Source organism: Penicillium verhagenii, assembly GCF_028828195.1.
Source record: "Penicillium verhagenii strain IBT 33310 chromosome Unknown utg000003l_segment0_segment0, whole genome shotgun sequence".
NCBI lineage: Eukaryota > Fungi > Ascomycota > Eurotiomycetes > Eurotiales > Aspergillaceae > Penicillium > Penicillium verhagenii.
The window spans coordinates 3,938,961-3,956,277 of record NW_026643167.1 but is presented as its reverse complement, the minus strand read 5'-3'; the positions used below and the strand labels follow the sequence as shown (position 1 = coordinate 3,956,277).

General features: G+C 50.6%; 7 protein-coding genes across 7 annotated transcripts; 2 read left to right on the top strand and 5 right to left on the bottom strand.

Moving 5' to 3' along the window:
* Window positions 1-336: 336 nt before the first annotated feature.
* Window positions 337-1,093, bottom strand: N7466_002834 (adenylyl-sulfate kinase; the record flags this gene model as incomplete). The annotated part of the gene is made up of 2 exons (XM_057162232.1): window positions 337-964; window positions 1,086-1,093. 2 exons carry the CDS (start codon window positions 1,091-1,093, stop codon window positions 337-339), a joined length of 636 nt encoding a protein of 211 aa, XP_057025517.1.
* A 416-nt stretch (window positions 1,094-1,509) lies between these two features.
* On the bottom strand, window positions 1,510-2,650 carry N7466_002833 (PaaI family thioesterase; the record flags this gene model as incomplete). The annotated part of the gene is made up of 3 exons (XM_057162231.1): window positions 1,510-1,533; window positions 1,697-2,430; window positions 2,506-2,650. The coding sequence occupies 3 exons, from the start codon at window positions 2,648-2,650 to the stop codon at window positions 1,510-1,512; spliced, it is 903 nt and encodes a 300-aa protein (XP_057025516.1).
* Window positions 2,651-4,214: 1,564 nt separating this feature from the next.
* Window positions 4,215-7,006, top strand: N7466_002832 (glycoside hydrolase family 92 protein; the record flags this gene model as incomplete). Its single annotated transcript, XM_057162230.1, has 6 exons — window positions 4,215-4,353; window positions 4,443-5,080; window positions 5,146-5,468; window positions 5,517-5,656; window positions 5,713-6,262; window positions 6,310-7,006. 6 exons carry the CDS (start codon window positions 4,215-4,217, stop codon window positions 7,004-7,006), a joined length of 2,487 nt encoding a protein of 828 aa, XP_057025515.1.
* A 222-nt stretch (window positions 7,007-7,228) lies between these two features.
* N7466_002831 (uncharacterized protein) lies at window positions 7,229-8,569 on the bottom strand (the record flags this gene model as incomplete). Its single annotated transcript, XM_057162229.1, has 1 exon — window positions 7,229-8,569. One exon carries the CDS (start codon window positions 8,567-8,569, stop codon window positions 7,229-7,231), a length of 1,341 nt encoding a protein of 446 aa, XP_057025514.1.
* Window positions 8,570-10,471: 1,902 nt separating this feature from the next.
* Window positions 10,472-13,195, top strand: N7466_002830 (uncharacterized protein; the record flags this gene model as incomplete). The annotated part of the gene is made up of 1 exon (XM_057162228.1): window positions 10,472-13,195. The coding sequence occupies one exon, from the start codon at window positions 10,472-10,474 to the stop codon at window positions 13,193-13,195; it is 2,724 nt and encodes a 907-aa protein (XP_057025513.1).
* A 240-nt stretch (window positions 13,196-13,435) lies between these two features.
* On the bottom strand, window positions 13,436-14,746 carry N7466_002829 (uncharacterized protein; the record flags this gene model as incomplete). Its single annotated transcript, XM_057162227.1, has 1 exon — window positions 13,436-14,746. One exon carries the CDS (start codon window positions 14,744-14,746, stop codon window positions 13,436-13,438), a length of 1,311 nt encoding a protein of 436 aa, XP_057025512.1.
* A 545-nt stretch (window positions 14,747-15,291) lies between these two features.
* N7466_002828 (glycine decarboxylase subunit T) lies at window positions 15,292-16,798 on the bottom strand (the record flags this gene model as incomplete). Its single annotated transcript, XM_057162226.1, has 2 exons — window positions 15,292-16,354; window positions 16,419-16,798. 2 exons carry the CDS (start codon window positions 16,796-16,798, stop codon window positions 15,292-15,294), a joined length of 1,443 nt encoding a protein of 480 aa, XP_057025511.1.
* Between the last annotated feature and the right edge of the window lie 519 nt (window positions 16,799-17,317).

Genomic DNA, 17,317 nt, shown 5'->3' with positions numbered 1-17,317 from the left:
CGGTCCATTCAAGCACCAAGTACTTAGCATTTTGGAAATTGGCTTCAATATTCTGTTCATCATTTTTCGTCCCGTTCTCAGGTGTAACTACTACAATTGCTAAATAAACCACTACATTCCAACATTTCAAGAGACCTATCTGCTGATCAATGCCTAGTACTCGTAGGTATATTCAATTCTTCAAATTGAAAAGTTCTTTTCACATTCAGAGCAATCTATATGCCAAACATGTTTTGTATTCACAGCGCCAAAACCTATACAATCAACCAATCAACATTTCCCCTCTCAAGGATCCAGCCCCTCCAAGAAAAAAAAAAAAGCTAAGCAAAAAGAACCCTAGTTCTTAGCAGCAGGCAAGTAACCCTTAGAGTCCAAGTAATCAATAATCTGCTTAACAGCATCAACAATAGGCAAGTCGACGTTCTTAATGTGAACCTCCGGCTTCTCAGGAGCCTCATACGGCGCCGAGATACCCGTGAACTCCTTGATAACACCCTCACGAGCCTTCTTGTACAGACCCTTAGGATCGCGCTGCTCGGCAACCTCAACCGGGACATCAACGTAGACCTCGACGAAGGGGAGACCAGTCTCCTCGCCGGGGGTAGCGACCTCGTGCAGCTGGCGGGCAGTGTCACGGTCCTTCTTGTAGGGGGAGATGAAGGAGGTGATAGCGACGGAGGAGGAGTCAGCGAAGAGCTTGGCGACCTCTGCGATACGGCGGATGTTCTCGTTGCGGTCAGACTCGCTGAAGCCGAGGTCCTTGTTCAGGCCGAAGCGGATGTTGTCGCCATCGAGGCGGTAGGCGTGGACGCCGCGGTCGCGGATGAGCTGCTTCTCCAGCTCGACGGCCAATGTGGACTTGCCGGAGGCGCTGAGGCCGGTCAGCCAGATTGTGAGGCCCTGCTGGTTGCGGAGGGTGGTGCGCTCGGCGCGGGTGACGCCCGAGGCGTGGAAGGTGATGTTGCTGCGGGGTGGGTGTTAGTGGATGTGTATTATATTATACCAATATAATATAGTCTTTGGAATTGCAGCTGCTGGTTTGAATGGGTTGGGATTGGAATTGGAATTGGAGACAATTGACTTACGTGGCCATTGTGATTATTGTGATTTGGGGAGTTGTAGGAGAGGAAAGGGAGGGAGTTGTGAGGGGCAATAAGACGGTGAAACGGGCCGCGTAAGAGTAAGTCCTGGAGCGGAAACGGAGCGCAGATCGCGGGGCATTTTCTATTGGTCTTGGCGCTAATACGAAGTTTACGAATGGTCTAGGGGGGGGATTTAAGCTTGTTTTTAAAGGATTCTTGCATTATAATGCTTGATCTTATGATCTATGCTATACAATTATGTCTCATGGAAGCCAAACTGCTTCATGCTTTGCCCGGAAAAAAAAATTCAATCACAATCCTCCCAAAAAAAACCCATCTATAATGAAATGGCGCAATCGATCAAGTCTCCGCCAGACGCCAGGAACCAGGAACGGGCTTTCGCCACTTTTGACCCAGACAGAGATTTTTATTCGTTCGCACCACGGTACAGCTGCGAAAGGGCCTGGAACTTTAATCAGCCTCATTCCAAGTAAAAAACAACATACTGTAGAAACAGCAAAAACCGGGGACTCAAAAGGCCACAACAGCCAAAATAGCCAGAAATGGCCCAAAAGTGGAAAAGTGGGGGAAAGGAGAGGAAACATAGCACTTACAGCAGCCTGCTTAGGCTCAATGAACAAAGACTTAGCCTGAACCAACACAACCGGCTCACTACCATCAAGAGGAAGCGTCTCAATGCGGCCCTCAACCCACGCCTTCCGGCCCTCAACCTTCGTAGTCTCCGCCCGCAACGCCACATACGAGTTCGCCATAGCCGGCGCCCGATAATCAATATTCAAATTCGCCGTAACAGCGACCTTATTCGGCAGCGCCGGGAAGCAGCACCGCGCCAGACCCTCATCCAAAAGCGTCGCCAACAGACCTCCGTGAATAATGCCGGGATGTCCGCAGATCTCCGAGCCCAAGAACATGAAAGAGACGAGGCTCTTGCCATCGCGCTCGCTGAACACGTACGGCGGGACAACAATCTTGTTCGGTCCGGAGAGAGTGCCGGCCGTCAGACTGCGGGGGCGCATGCCCTCGGGGATCTTGAGGTGGGGGCGCGACTCTTTGAATTCGGGGTTGGCGCGGAGCGCGACGGCGTCTGGGTGGTTTTTGAGCGTTTGGTCTACCTCTTGCGCGATGGCGTCGACCGGGTTGTAGGCGGAGAGGGTTTCCGCGTCGGAGAGGATGGGCTCGGCCATGATTTTGGAGACGATGCGGTAGGAGGAGTAGGTTAGGCCTGCTGTGAAGGCGAAGAGGGCGATGGAGACGAAGCCTGCGAAGCGGCGGATTCGCGAGCGCGGTTTGGGAGGGAGAGGGGTGGTGGAGGGGGATGAGGCTTGTGCTGGTGGGTTTGTTAGTTGCTATGTTCTTGTTTTTCTCTATTTCTCCTTTCTCTTGTGTCGGGATAGGCGCTTACCGGTGGATTGGAAACGATGGCTATAAGCGGAGAGGGGATATGAGGCTGAACGACTCTGAACAAGGAGGCGAGCAGGGGAGAGTTTTAATCGAGGGTTGAGAGTATTGATGGAGGAAGAAAATTGGGAGTATGGTAATCGGAGCATTTTCCAAGTTGGATCAGAATCGTGTTTGGGTCCAAGGTTGTTGGGGGAGGCAAAGGTTGAGGTGGATTCTAACAAAAAGTTACCTCGGCATCTTGGCCGTGGGTCTCGGTGTCTCCGAACGGCGAAGTTGGAAAATACTAGTATACATTGAAAAAAAATGGAAAGAGGAGATGTAAGTTGTTTTTGTAAATGGATCACATCATGCATTGGAATTGACCTGGGATTTTATGTACACAACAGTCCCAAAGTAAGCACTATATTGATAAAACCTCCAACATTTGAAGGTTGTCAACTTTCCGCTCCAGACTTGTTCGATATATCCATGAGTCAGCAGCGCTCAACCTTGGAACCACGCCAAACCGCATACTTTGCAAACATACACGGGCTACATGTTTCTTCATGCATCTTCTCTCCGGGGCTCTTTCTTCCAGATGTCCAACATCTAAGCGTTCATCTGAGACGCTGGGCACAGTCCGGACCATCTGAAATCCAAGTTAATGGATAAACGGAATCCAAGCGCCCCATATTCATGTTTTGATCCCCTTCAGTTGTATACGCCTCGCCCAGCTTGGTGACACAAAACCTCAGAGGCAGCCCACAATTTTGTGTCGATTGCCTGAAGATGAGCATCGCCAGGAGAGAACTTCACAAGAATGCGCAAACCTTGCTCAAATGCAGTGTGCTCTTGGGCTTCAAATTAACGGCTCGAATGGCCCTACCAGCAGTCGAAGATCAACGCGTACTCCTACCAGTGGAAATACACATGGACTGAGTACACTTCAAGTAGAGCCAGGCTCGTACAGATCTCTACACAAAGCCATCTAGAAGATACCATAGAGTTCACGGTCACCATCTGAGCATAAATGTTCGCGGGCCTGGGTAAATTGCAAAATTGGTTTAATCTTCCACGTCACTTTCTTTATTTCAGATCTTTGAACTTTCACTCTCCAAGTAGCTTAAAAAGAGAAGATCTTGCTCAATAACGCAATGAATCAGACGTCTGATTCGAGCATATTTTCCGCAAGTTTGGAAGAAGCATCCGGTGTTCATCTATGGATTTATGGATATACTAAGAAAGTTGCCGCATCTCATGTCAAACGTCGGAAGTAATTACCGACCTCTTTTTAGGCCCTTGATCGGAATTTGACTCAATATTACTCCAGTAGTATGTACTACTACTTTCAAGTTCCTATCGAGAATTCCAAGGATTAATTATCCGGTAACCCTTCTGAGACCATCAATGTCCGAATGACCGAGTCTAAACATGCACGCACGGCTCATGACATGACATATAGATAACCCGAGTCAAATTTCGCCCACAAGACCCATGTATAGCCAATCCCACCAGCCTACAACAAGACTAACCCATAACACGCGACCAGAGCGCATGGAACAGTTGCAGATAACACAATCTCGATGCAACCCAGCGACGCGGGGTTGATCGACAGGGGGCCCGCATACCAGGAAAGAACGACGCGCGACAGGGGCCAAAGGGAGAGCCTAAATACCAGCGATCTCGCTGCCAAAATGAATCCACGCGGAAATCTTTTTTCACGCATTCACTATGCCGTCGCGTCGCGTCCTTGTGTCGCTCTTTCTCACCGGCAGTTGCGCACTAGTTCACGCTGCTGCGCTTCCAGCAGTCCCGGACGATTACGATGTGCTCCAATATATTGACCCGCTGATCGGCACGGCAAATGGGGGTAAGGGTCCAACGGAAAAAAAAAATGGGGCCGCGTGGATGTGCACCTACATGAGTAGATTCGTACTGATCGTTCTCTTTGGAAAACAGGCAATGTCTTTCCTGGTGCCACCCTGCCTTACGGGATGGCCAAGGCTGTCGCCGATACAAATTCGGAAAACAACCAGGGCGGATTTGCATATGATGGCAGTAATGTCACGGGCTTTTCCAGTATGCATGACTCCGGTACTGGAGGCAGTCCTTCGCTGGGAAATTTCCCTCTCTTTGCGTATGCGGGGTGTGCAAATGATACTGTGGATGGCTGTGTCTTCCCGAAGAAGTCCCGAGCTACCCCGTACGTGCCAGGATCTGTTGAATCAACCCCGGGTTATTTCGCCATTTCGCTGGCGTCTGGATTACATGCTGATATGACTGCTGCTCAACATACAACTCTTTTTCGATTTAATTTCACTGGTGCTACCAGTCCGTTGGTTTTGTTGGATCTTTCCGACCTATCGGATTCGCGGCAAGACAATGCAACTATATCAGTTGACGAGTCCACCGGGCGCATGACTGGAAGTGCTAAATTCTTGCCCAGCTTTGGCAGCGGAACTTATACGCTTCATTTCTGTGCCGATTTCAAGAGTTCTTCCAAGTTACGGGATAGTGGTATTTTTGTTGATGCGCGAGCTAGCAGCGATGTTCATGACTTGACAATATCGCGGAGTATCAATGGCTATCCTCTCCCGGTAAGTGATAATCTCCGAACTTAATCCCTGACCTCGGGATGAGCTAAATGAAGTTATGGATGTAGGGTGGTGGCTTCGTTCGCTTTAATTCCCCGTCCGACGGCACAGTGCAGGCCCGCGTCGGAGTAAGCTTCATCAGCCCAGACCAGGCTTGCTCCAGTGCCGAGTCTGAGATTAGTGATTTCGATTTTGAGTCTACACGTCAGGCAGCTGTCGATAAATGGACCGAGAAACTCAAACCCATTCGGGTTTCACGAAACGGCGTCCAATCATCGGTTCTCACCAATTTCTATAGTGGCATCTACCGAACTATGGTGAGCCCCCAGAACTATACTGGGGAAAATCCGCTTTGGACCAGTTCAGAGCCATACTTTGATTCGTTTTATTGGTTTGTATCGACTCTCCTTTTCCTATGATCATAGCTAACCGCTAGTAGTCTATGGGACTCTTTCCGCTCCCAATTTCCATTTCTCACAATTACCGATCCCAGTACACTTGCTCAGATGGTTCGCTCTCTGATTGATACTCAGCGTCATCTTGGGTGGCTTCCTGACTGTCGCATGTCACTTTGCAAGGGTATGAAACTATCAGACACCAAGCTCCTATGTCGGCTAATGTACTTTTTGTTACAGGATATACACAAGGAGGCTCAAACGCTGATAATATCCTTGTCGATGCTTATGTAAAGGGCATTACCGATGGCATTGACTGGGATCAAGGATATACTGCTGTCCAGAGAGATGCGGAAGAAGAACCCTTTGACTGGTCCAATGAAGGTCGTGGTGGACTGCAAAGCTGGAAATCGTTGAACTATATCCCAGTTGAAGATTTCGATTACGAGGGATTCGGAACCATGACTCGAAGCATCTCACGCACCCTTGAGTATTCGTATAACGACTATGCCATCGCCCAGATGGCCCGTGGAATGAACAAAACAGCCGATGCAGAGAAATACGAAAAGAGTTCAGGAGCATGGCAGAACCTATTCAAAAAGGATCAGACTTCATACCTCAACAGGACCAACACCGGATTTGTTGGATTCTTCCAGCCGAAATATCTTAATGGGACCTGGGGCTACCAGGATCCACTCAAATGCTCAAATATTGACAACACTGGAAGCGTATGCTCTCTCCAGAATACAGGAGCCGAGACTTTCGAGTCAAGCGTATGGGAGTACCAATTGTGTGTACAATTTCCCTCTTGAAGATGACTCGACTAACGTTGCACAGTTTCGTACCCCATGACATGGCAGCGCTTATCTCCCTACTCGGCGGACCCTCAAGCTTCGTCAAACGTCTCGACTTCCTACACGATCAAAACATCACATACATCGGCAACGAGCCTGCTTTCCTGACAGTATTCCAATACCACTATGCAGGTCGTCCTGCAAAGTCCACCGCACGAGTCCGTACATACATCCCAGATTACTTCTCCCCAACCCCCAGCGGTCTTCCAGGAAATGACGATTCTGGAGCAATGGGATCGTTTGTCGCGATGTCGATGATGGGGCTGTTCCCGAACCCCGGACAGAGCGTGTATCTGCTCACTGTTCCGTTCTTTGAGTCCGTGAGCATCACTTCGCCGTTGACGGGCAAAACGGCTACACTCCGCGTTTTCAACTGGGCTGATTACAACTCCATCGACGATACCGGTGGATCGGGCTTCATTCAATCTGCAACTCTCAACGGACAGCCGTTTACGCGCAGTTGGGTTGATCATGACTTCTTCACCGAGGGTCAAGATTTGGTTCTCACTTTGGGTCGTAATGAGAGCACCTGGGGTACAAAGGCCGAGGATTTGCCGCCTTCTTTGTCGCACTCTTCGAGTGTGCAAGCGCGTGGACTACGGCATTTGAGCGACGTTGGCAGTAGTGGAGAGTATGCTGGCAACTTTGACGCTCGCCTCCGCTCACCGCGTGGACATTGATTTATCTCAGAAACCGGGGTGGACAGATATGGTGCCTAGGTGTCGTCTCTCCTAATTGGCCCTCATAACATTGGTTGTATATTGCATAAATTGGTCTTATACTTTATAGCTCCAATCGCATCCATGGTGGCTTGGGAATTTTCCAGTGCTGTTTCATTTTGTTTCGTTAAGGTATAACCATGCATCGCTCGTTTTAGTACATATTCATTATCCGTTCCAAGGTTATGTGGAGCTTGCTGCCTGAGAAGTTCTTGTTCTCCGACGATGAATCTCTTTCTTTTCCAAATATACATCCTTCCAAGCCGGATCGTGAGGGATCATATGCCAAGCAACCATGCGCTCGTCTTCTTGTGGCGTCAAGTCTAACCAAGCAAACAGATCCTGTCGTCGTTCGACAATCCTTGACTTTTTGTTAGGCGCTGCATTTTCCAAGTCGGTTCCTGTTTTTTGACTCCACGGCCACGACAGAATTTTCACTTGAGCTTCCTGTTGTTTCAAAGATCTGGTTTCTTTCTCGGCGGGTTCCCACTTCGTATACTCCTCTGGGTATGAGGAGATTGTGGCTTTCAATTTTGACGTGACCCAGCAGCTCAAGTCCTTCTCTTCTTCGTCAACATGGAATAACTTGCGCCGAATAGCACTGAACAGCTGGGAGTCATCGCTGCCGACCTTATAAGCCATGAGCACCGTTGCGGCGATGATCAACACAACTGTACAAATCTGCGTGTACAGCCCAGCCATGCCAATACTGATAACATGAACGGCAAATGCAATCCAGCCAACGACCCGACAAAACAAGTAGAATCCCGGATTGGGTATATGAGGCGCGGCCGTAAAAGCAGGCTTAACCAGAAAGGCCGGCGCAAGCAAAGTCACGACCTTGGATTCTTCCGTCACCACAAGCAACTTCACCAGATCTCGATCCTTGGGACGAGTTGGCATCTTGATATCACCGGGCGCATTTCCCATCTGCCGAGTTTCCGCAAGCTCCTTTGCACGCTCATACTTTTCCAACCTCTCATCCGCATCTTGCTCCGCTTCCCGGATATTCTGGTCAATACCGGCCTGGTTCTCCGCGACCTGCACGCAACGCACAAACACCGAAATCACCATGGCGATAACGTTCGCAAACCCCCACCAGTCCGCCGCAAGGACCGTCAGGGCTAGAATGATGCCATGCAAAGGCAAACTGATGAGAAACATGCCGACTAAAAACAGTTTCCTTCGTGGCGGCCGATCAACAACCTCCCAGGTGACTATACTGCGGCACTTGTGGAACTCTTGCGCACGAAGCCATCGCGAGAACCACCCCGATAGCTCGGTAGTGACAATCCCCGCATTGATGTTGTAGAGGGTGTAGCCGAGCTTTCGCTCTTTGAATCGGTCGCCCGCCACGACAAAGGCGCCGAGGAGGGGTAGGTAGTCGAAGTACACACTTGGCATCAGTCTTCCGATGCTGCGGTCCATCTCCTCCGCGCCGAGGAGGGTGACGAGGCCCAAGGCATCGATTTGTAATCCGGTGTCTTTGGCCCAGTCCTTTAGCTCGTGGTGCCAGGGATACATTGTATGTGTTGAGGCTCCAGATTTTGTGTGCGGATGAGCAAGGCTGAAGGCTTATTTTATCCGTTGACTAGACTCAGCTTTTGTGGCACCATCAAATTCTCATGTTCTGCATCCTGGGGGCCTGAGGAACTGTCGCAGAGCTTTCAAAGAACTGACTACGAACCAGGTACGGTCCACGGATTACGGAAGGAGAAACAGATATCTAGATGCGGCAAGTCTTTACGGCGCAAGCGATTACGGGGGTGCGCGGCAGAGGCTTGAATAACGACAGGGTCCATGTGGACTGGCGTTGGGGGCGGAAGGGAAATTGGGCGCAGGAACAAGCTCGCAGGGAGTACATGTTCCCAGCTGCGGCTTACTCCGTAGATTTACTGGCATGGATTCATCCCGCATATGCGACGCCCGAAATGCAAATACATACGGATAGTGTCCGCGGACGTGCAGCAACCCAGCAGCCTCGATATGCAGCACGGTGCCCATACCGCGATCGTCGAAACTCTCTGCCCATTCAGGGTTGTGCCGCTTTTTTGATGGGGGGGTTGTTTTTCCCAGGCCATTTCTCCACTAGCGCGGTGGTGGCTGCTTACTTTGTGCCCATTTTTAGGGGGCAAACAGCACGGTGAGAGCCCGAGCTTGTCAAAAGACAAAAGCAACCCACGATGCTGGGAGGCTATACGAGGTCTGGCCTGTTTAAGAAGAGACTAGTAAAAGCCAAGCGAGGAAGCGCGAAAGCCGGTTGGAAAGATCGCGCTGCGGAGTGGGGGGAAGTGGAAATTGACGTGCCGTGCCGTGGAGAACCTTGGGTCCGCGTTGGCCTGTCCTGTCAGCGCTTAACTCTAAAGGAGCAAAGATGCCGTTGATCTTGTCGTTCCCATGTGGTTTGGACAATCCTTGTGACCGTCGAGAATTTCGTGTTGGACTGACTTAGTTGGCTTGGGAATTTTCTCACTTGGGGGCCACTTCAACCGTTTAAGGTTTGTTTTTTTCTCGTATAAAACTGGTTTCGGTGTCCCTGAGCGTGCGCGGCCAAGCTTGACATCGTATTGAGACCTATATAGGATGATATTGGATTCTGAAACCACTGTGAATGAATCTTGAGGGATTCAAGGTAGCCCCTAGTGGAGATTCGATCAGCTCAGACAGGTTCATGGTCGAAATGTTTTCCACAGCCGCAAATTCAGTACAGTGGAGTACGTACTCCATAACTAGTAACTAAATCTAGTGCTGACGAAATAAGAGGGATCTTGGGGATGGGATTTGAACTAAACGCGTTTATTAGATTGATAATTAGTAGTCATAAATCTCAGATGTAGTCATATCTAACTCTCGAAAGAGCATTGTTCTAGTCCTCGTGATAATGTCCAGCCCTGGAAAGGAGGCTATGAACGTACGTAGACACATTTCTGCAAAAGACGAGCTAGTTAACTAAATCATGCAAGATGGATTTGTCAGACAAGAGTCACGTACGCTAAACTCAGATTCAAGACAGCGGGGCCAGTGAATTATCTGAATTATCTAAACTAAATTCGACTAAATTAGTCCAGGGTCTATCTATAGAGGGCGAAAAAGGGTCTGAGCGACATCAGGGGCCCAAGTCTTTTGCTTACCAGTACTGGATTGGTCAGATTGACTATTAATGTATTGATTTGTTTCATAACAGACCTAAGGCGGTTCTAGCCCTTTTTTTTATAATTCGTCAAGGCCCCTGGACTCCGGCCTCGGGATTTGAGGCCCCCAAAGCTGAGCCTCCTAGATAGAGACAGTGGATCAAGGCCATACACCCACTATTGCAAGAGTAATAAGAACCTACAATAGCCCCACAGTGCCCACGCGCACTTACCTTTGTTTTCTTCCATGCATTTCTAACCATATTAAAAAAAATATAAGGCATTTGTCGCCAATATGGGCGCCGCTCAATCTTCCAACAAGGATGCCCGGGAGCACCAAGCATGGAAGAAGCACCTTCAGAAGCAGTATGACGGAAATAGACATTGGTCGACCGGTGTCCGCTTCCAGCGTCCACCCAAGCTTAGCCCTGAACAGCTGAACGAGCGCATGCTTGAGCTCGAGCACGAAGAACCCGTCATTGAGAAGCGCCGATACCTTAACCCCAACGGCGATGACGACCACGAGAAATTCCCCGACTTGGATACATACTATAGTACGACGAAGGAGATCCCCCGTCGGCTCGTTGTGCAGGCCACAAGAGAGGCACAGAAGGATAGTCGACCGAGGCACTGGGGTCATGCGCGAATTGTCGGCCGCACACCCTTCATCATTCGACTATCGGAGCTTTGTCTGAACCCGTTTAACCTCCCACGATACGATTCCGGCTATGTTGATCCGAGCGAGGATCCAGATATACCCGCGCCACCGAAGCTGACTGGAGTACAGCGGGTTGCGGAGATATGTGTTCGCATCATGCATCATATCCTGTCTATATTTTTCACGATGACCTTGTCGTGGATCATTCAGGTCTTGCTATCCATCGATGTCATCACTCAACCGTGGAGTAGCGAAGATGACTCGTCCGATAAGTATGATGGATACGATAACGTGCACTGGGACTGGCCCAAACACGCCATCAATCCCTTGGATCAGTCGCCGAACAATCCGCGACCGCAGTCAAATCTCTCCAGACTCATGATCCCTCGCCGCCTGGTGGTCAAAGAGAATGGCGAGTGGGTGGCGAAAGACACATCGGAGCTTCGCAATGAGAAAACAGGCATGTTGCCGGCGTACATCTTCCTGAGTTTCTCGCGCGGAAACTATGGCGCCGGCGACTATGTGCTAAGACCATTCTTCCACAAGGTCGGAGAAGAAATTCTGGCAAAAGAGAACGAGCATAAAGCCCCGGATGAGGAACGTGTGGAAGCTTTGTGGGTGGATGTGGACTGTATCTCGCACGAAAATAAGGCCGACGAGGCGAGGGATATCAACTCCATTTGCGATGCTGTGCGCTGCGCGAAGCGGGTGTATATCATGCTGCCAAATGAGGACCCGGAGCAAAAGAAGACATGGGGAAAACGTGTCTGGACCCTGCCTGAGGTTCTCCTCGCAGCCGAAAAGATCAGATACTATATCACGCCACTATGGCACGCTTCTCCATCCACTGATGTACAGCCTGACCCTATCTTCCCCCGAGAGGTGTCATTGACAGATATGTACCGAAGCTTCTGGGAGCCGTGTGAGCCTATCTCGACGGTATCGAGCACCGAAGGCAACAGAGAGCGGCCCGAAGATGCAATCAGCCACCTCATCGACCACTATACGAACAGAACCAAGCTCAGCGATTTGCAGTTGTTCACCTTTGCCGTGCAGGCTATGGCGAAACTAGTGACTGGCGATGTCGAAGGCTACACAACCACCAGCATGGCCTATGCCGCAATGGGTCTTTTGTCCTACCGCATCACACCAGACGAGGAAGACGATACCTTCCAGGCAATTGCGCGCCTGTCCCTGGTAAACGACAGCAACCAATTGCTCGAGCGGCTCGTCAGTCTGTGGCCAAACCATTCACGGCCTAGCCCAGGCCAATCCAGCGCAAACATCGAAGCCAGATACGCCGTAGCCAACAACGACGCTCTCAAAAACATCGCAGACCAAGACCAATACTCCGTTCATCTCTGGGATATCCAGCCATCATGCGACGTCGTCGGAATCGGCAACGACAAGTTCACACCAACAATCATCCTGGACCGGTGCCGCGGCATCCCCATCCGCTGGAAGAGCTTCCCGGAAGTGCAATACGTGCAGAACTTCACCAGCATCCGCGCAAACATCTCGCAGGGCATCGTATGGCTGGGCGCCTGGTTCCTGCTCGCAGGCTTCAATCTCTTCGCGACCGTGATCTCCCTGGCCTTTGCAAGCGTGGACGAGAACAGCACCTTCGACATCGCAAAATATATGTACGGTATCGCGCTCTACGTCGGCATCGCCTGGATAATATCCTGGTTCAGCCCCAGAGCCGTGCGCCAGCTCTGCAGCGGCGGATCCTCTGGACTTTCGGCCCACCTGGTCGGCTTCGAGGGCACGATGACGCTCCGGGATATCGAGAAGTCCATGTACGGCAACTTCAATGATCGGCTCTCGTACGCGCCTTCGGCTACCGTCTTCTCGCAGAGTCTGCGCCATCCCAGACTGCGCATGGGCATTGAGTCCCCGCTTGGTCCTGACCACTGGGAACTGGAGCTGAAGAGGCTGAAGGAGCTCCACGGGATCCCGGACACCCATCGCCTGTTTACTATTGTTGATACGGGTGACATGACGGTTTCGGTTATTGCGGCTGAGAGGCCGCCGGTTGTGGCGCTTATTACTGGTCGTGAAGGTGGTATGTTGCGGGCGCTTTTGTGCAGTTGGCGGTTTGATAAGAATTGTTTGTATCGGGAGTGTGTGGTGCGCATGCGCAGTTCGTTGGAGGATCAGGCTACGCCTAATGACTGGTTGAAGGTCAGTTTGGCTAGTCAGGGGGAGGTGAGTCGGACTCGGTTGAGATTTGCTCAACAGGAGAAGGCGGCTTCGCTCTTTGTTCCTTCGGTTGCTTCGGTGTCACTTCCTCCTCCTACTCCGCCTCAGAAAGATCATGTTGTACAGCGGGTTGTTACCGAGGTGCCGTCACACTCTTAGTTCTCCTGTTTGCCGTTTCTTAGTCTGTTGTTTTTCTTTTCTGTTTTATTAGTCTCTTCCTCTGCTATACCCCCCTCGAGACTGTAATGATAATTTTATGCTCAATTGATGCCAATTTGAATTACAACATATCTCAAAATGATTAACATTTGAAAATTCCAAACTTCTCTGATATTTAAATGTGACCCATTAACCCATCATTAATATACGTAAATCATGAATTGACGTACAGACATTGCATTATATGGTGACCGAAACCACTGCTTCGGGTACATCAATGCCCTCTAAAACAGTAGGATCTCTATCAAACTCTCCATTCTCAACATAATGTTTCATAACGGATAATAGACTCCGTTCAATGACAAGCACTGAAGAATCAAAAAGCTCCTGCAAAGTCATGACGCGCGCAAGGTATCGTAAAGCGCAATCCAACGGTAACTTGCCTCCAATCCGGCTAAGAAAAGCAGGCATATAAGTCGGCTGAACTGCAGGCTCACCACTCACACCATCAAGATTGAGTGCATAAACCAGCGTATCTCTGACAGACTTCTCTAGGGAGTCCCACGTATCCTGAAACACCTCCGCCCTATCACGAGTCGTAACATTCCCCATGCAAAACAGCCGCATCAACGCTCGATCGTTCGCATCGTCAACACTTAACAACCTGAATCCCATCCCATGTAAAAAGCGCGCCCGTCTCGAAAGAACCAAGTCATATCCTTCCCGAAGATCCGATAAACCACCAATAACACTCTGGCACGCATCATAGACATTCCGGTAGGAATCAAAGATAGGCTGAATGAGTTTCTTCGCACAAGTAGAATCCATATGGCCCGCCGCACCCGAGATATCCAGAAGCTGCTCCATAAAACGAAGCTGGAAGCAACTTGGTTTATACTTCATTGCCAGCAGCCCTGATAGACAGACCGGGACGTTCTCCGCCTGGGCCAGCTGTCCAAAATTAAAAGTTGCGCCGAGCTCGATGCCGCGGACGAGATCATCCTTGTAATGAGCTGGTAGTTTATCCAGGGATTGGACCAGCCCGACGGTGCAGGCTTTGAGAAGAATCGCATCGTGATTCAGATCTGTAATGTCGATGCCTGTCACTTCCTGGTAATCTGATGCCAGTTGGGGGTCCTTGCCCAGGTCGTTAATGACGATAGAGGTGATCAAGGCATAGAGCGCGTCGGGATTTGTGATGGCTTGGGTGTAAAACTGTCGTATCCATTCAAATGATTGTCTGTCTAATCTGACGTCTGGGGGCTGGGAGCCGACAAATTCGTCGTATTGTCCTAAGTGGATCCAGCGCAAGGCGAGGAACCCCACTAGTGTTCTGTTCACTTCGTCATAGTCTGCTTGGTACAGGATGTAGGAAGGTGAATTGGTAGTGATAGGGATTTCTTGACAGGAGCGAATGGAATATGCTCGTTTGAGGCGGTCAAGATCGCTAGTGAAATCTTGATAGATCATGTGTAGAAGATCATCTTGTGGGAGCGTAAACAGTGAGTCTGGATGGGCACAGGCCTCCCTCAGAGATTTCGAGCGCGCCATTTGTATAGTGAAGAAGAAGCTTGGATTGAGAAGAATTATTTTATATTTTTTTGTTTTAGTCAACAACAATATTTTAAGGGAATTTTACAGTTTGCCCAGCTGAGCATCGGTGCACAGCCACGGTGCCACATCTCGTACAAATCGCTTGGGCCGTCGCCTTCAGCCGTAGAGGCGCAGTCAAGCCTTAAGAAACCGAACGCCATTTGATTGTGATTATTTTGCAGAGCAATTTCTTACCTGTGATAGGCTTGGGGTAAATCTTACACGGGTAGGGCTGACAATAATCATGAGCGAAATACGCGAGATCACTGGAGGGTCTGAGGTGAATCAATTGATGATCTAAGACTGTTGAAGTAGATGCCTTGAGGCTGGAAACACGGTCAATGTTAAATATATAGAAAAAAGAAAAAAACAAGGTTGCCAAAAAAGACTTATGTACAAGTGCAACCATACGCATTAACCACGCTTTGTTCGAAATTCATAACAAATTGGGAAATTTCCCAAGTGACATCACAAAAACTGGACGAAAGCCCACCCGCTCATGCTTAAGAGGGACGGTGGAACTTGCTCTCGATCCAAGGCATACCAACAACACTGGCCTTGCGAACCTTGTTGCGGACCTTAACACCAACCTCAGTGCCCTTCTTGTGGAAGCCCGACTGGACATAGGCCATAGCGATGTTCGCACCACCAAGGGACGGGCTTGGTACACCAGATGTAACAACACCAATCTCAACGGGGTTGGCAGGGTCGGAAAGATCCACAACAATGGCACCCTCGCGGGCAGGGGAGCCCTTCTCAACGGTGAGACCAACACGGCGCTGCTTCAGGGTCTTGGCGGGGCTAGCAAGCTGGGGCAGAATGGCAGAGGCACCGTTGAAAGTAGCAGTCGCGGCATCGCGGCGCTCACGGCCAACGACCCAGCCGAGGGCAGCAGCGGGGGGAGTCTGTGCGGTAGAGATATCATGGCCGTAGAGGCACATGCCGGCTTCCAGGCGGAGGGAGTCACGAGCCGCGAGACCGGCGAGGCGGGTGGTATCCTTGTCCTGGAGCAGGAGGTTCACGACTTGCTCCGGGAGGGAGGCGGAAGCGGAGGTGGGGATAGAGATCTCGAAACCATCTTCACCGGTATAGCCGGTACGGGAGATCAGAAGGGGGGAGGGGGTAGCAGAGCCGTCGGGGAGGGTGAGGTGGAGCTCTCGGCAGTTGCCGAAGTAAAGGGTGCTGAGGTCGGTCTCGGCGGCGGAGGCGTTGGCGGAGTTGATGAGGGGCTGGAGGACACTGGCGGCGAGGGGTCCTTGCAGAGCAACCAGGGCGCGGTCTTCGAGGATATCCCACTTGATGCTGTCCGCACCGTTCTTGGACCGGTATGCGTCGATCTCGGTCTTCAAGAAAGCAAGGTCCTCGGCGCGGCGGCCGGCGTTGGTAACAAAGTAGAAGGTGTCTTCGCCGCGGCGGGTGATGACAGTGTCGTCAATGATACCACCGGTGCCTTCTTCCAACAGGCAAGAAAGGGTAGAGGTGTTAGGAGCCAGCTTGTCGAGAGACGAAGGGGTGATTTTCATGAGGAGCTCGAGAGCACCTGGGCCGCTAAGGTGGTGTTGCACCCTATGAATAAGAAGCATTAGAATCAATTGAGCCCCACTGAGATCAATAGAGCTTGCTAACTTACATATGGCTCACATCGAACAAGCTGGCCTTCTCACGAGTCCACATGTGGCTTTCGACGTGGCTCAGGTCGGTATACTGGAGCGGCATGGCGAACCCAGCAAAGGGCACCATCTTGGCGCCATGGGCCTCGTGCAACGCATAGAGCTGGGTCTTGCTCAGAGGCTCGCTTGAGCTTGAGGCAAAACGCAGAGTCTGAGTCTTTCCAATTGCCTTAGGAAGGGCAACCCGGGTGCAGGGCACACGGGCTGCTGGCCGCACCGAGGCGGACGATAGCTCCCGCCGCAATAGTGTGGAGCCGATAGAAGCGCGGGGTGCTTGGAAGGCCGCCGCTCTGGCAGCGACGAGGTCTGCGCCTTTCTTCAGAGTACGAACACTGGCCATTTTGCTTCAATGCTAAGCTTAAGAGAAATTGAATGTATAAGAAGAAAGAAAAGAAGAAGAGGGAGGAAATGGGTCACTGAAGAACTTACTCCGCCGTCGGAGAAGCACAGCGGAAAAGTCACGTGGAGATAGGGTGGCCGCTGCCCGGCGGCGTCTATGCTGTATGAGTCAGCATAAGCTGTTTTCCTAAAACGGGCATTTTGCATTCTAGATTGGTTGGTGCTCAACTTGCAGTTGATGGATAGAAAAAATTAAGAATACGAATTCTGCGAATGTCTCTGACGATGGCAAAACATTAATCGGGCCCAAAATTATGGACCCGATGCCAGTCGTCCGGTTGGATTTCGGTCGCCGTTATGTGCAATGGCTGCTGGCGCGATATGACGTATATATAGGAGCATGAAAAGCCCAACATCCTCCAAGTCGTTCCAAAATTATACAAAAATCACTTGGTATCCATACGACTTGATGTCATAGATATAAGCTCCCAAAAACACCATTTCCAAGCCATTGACCCCT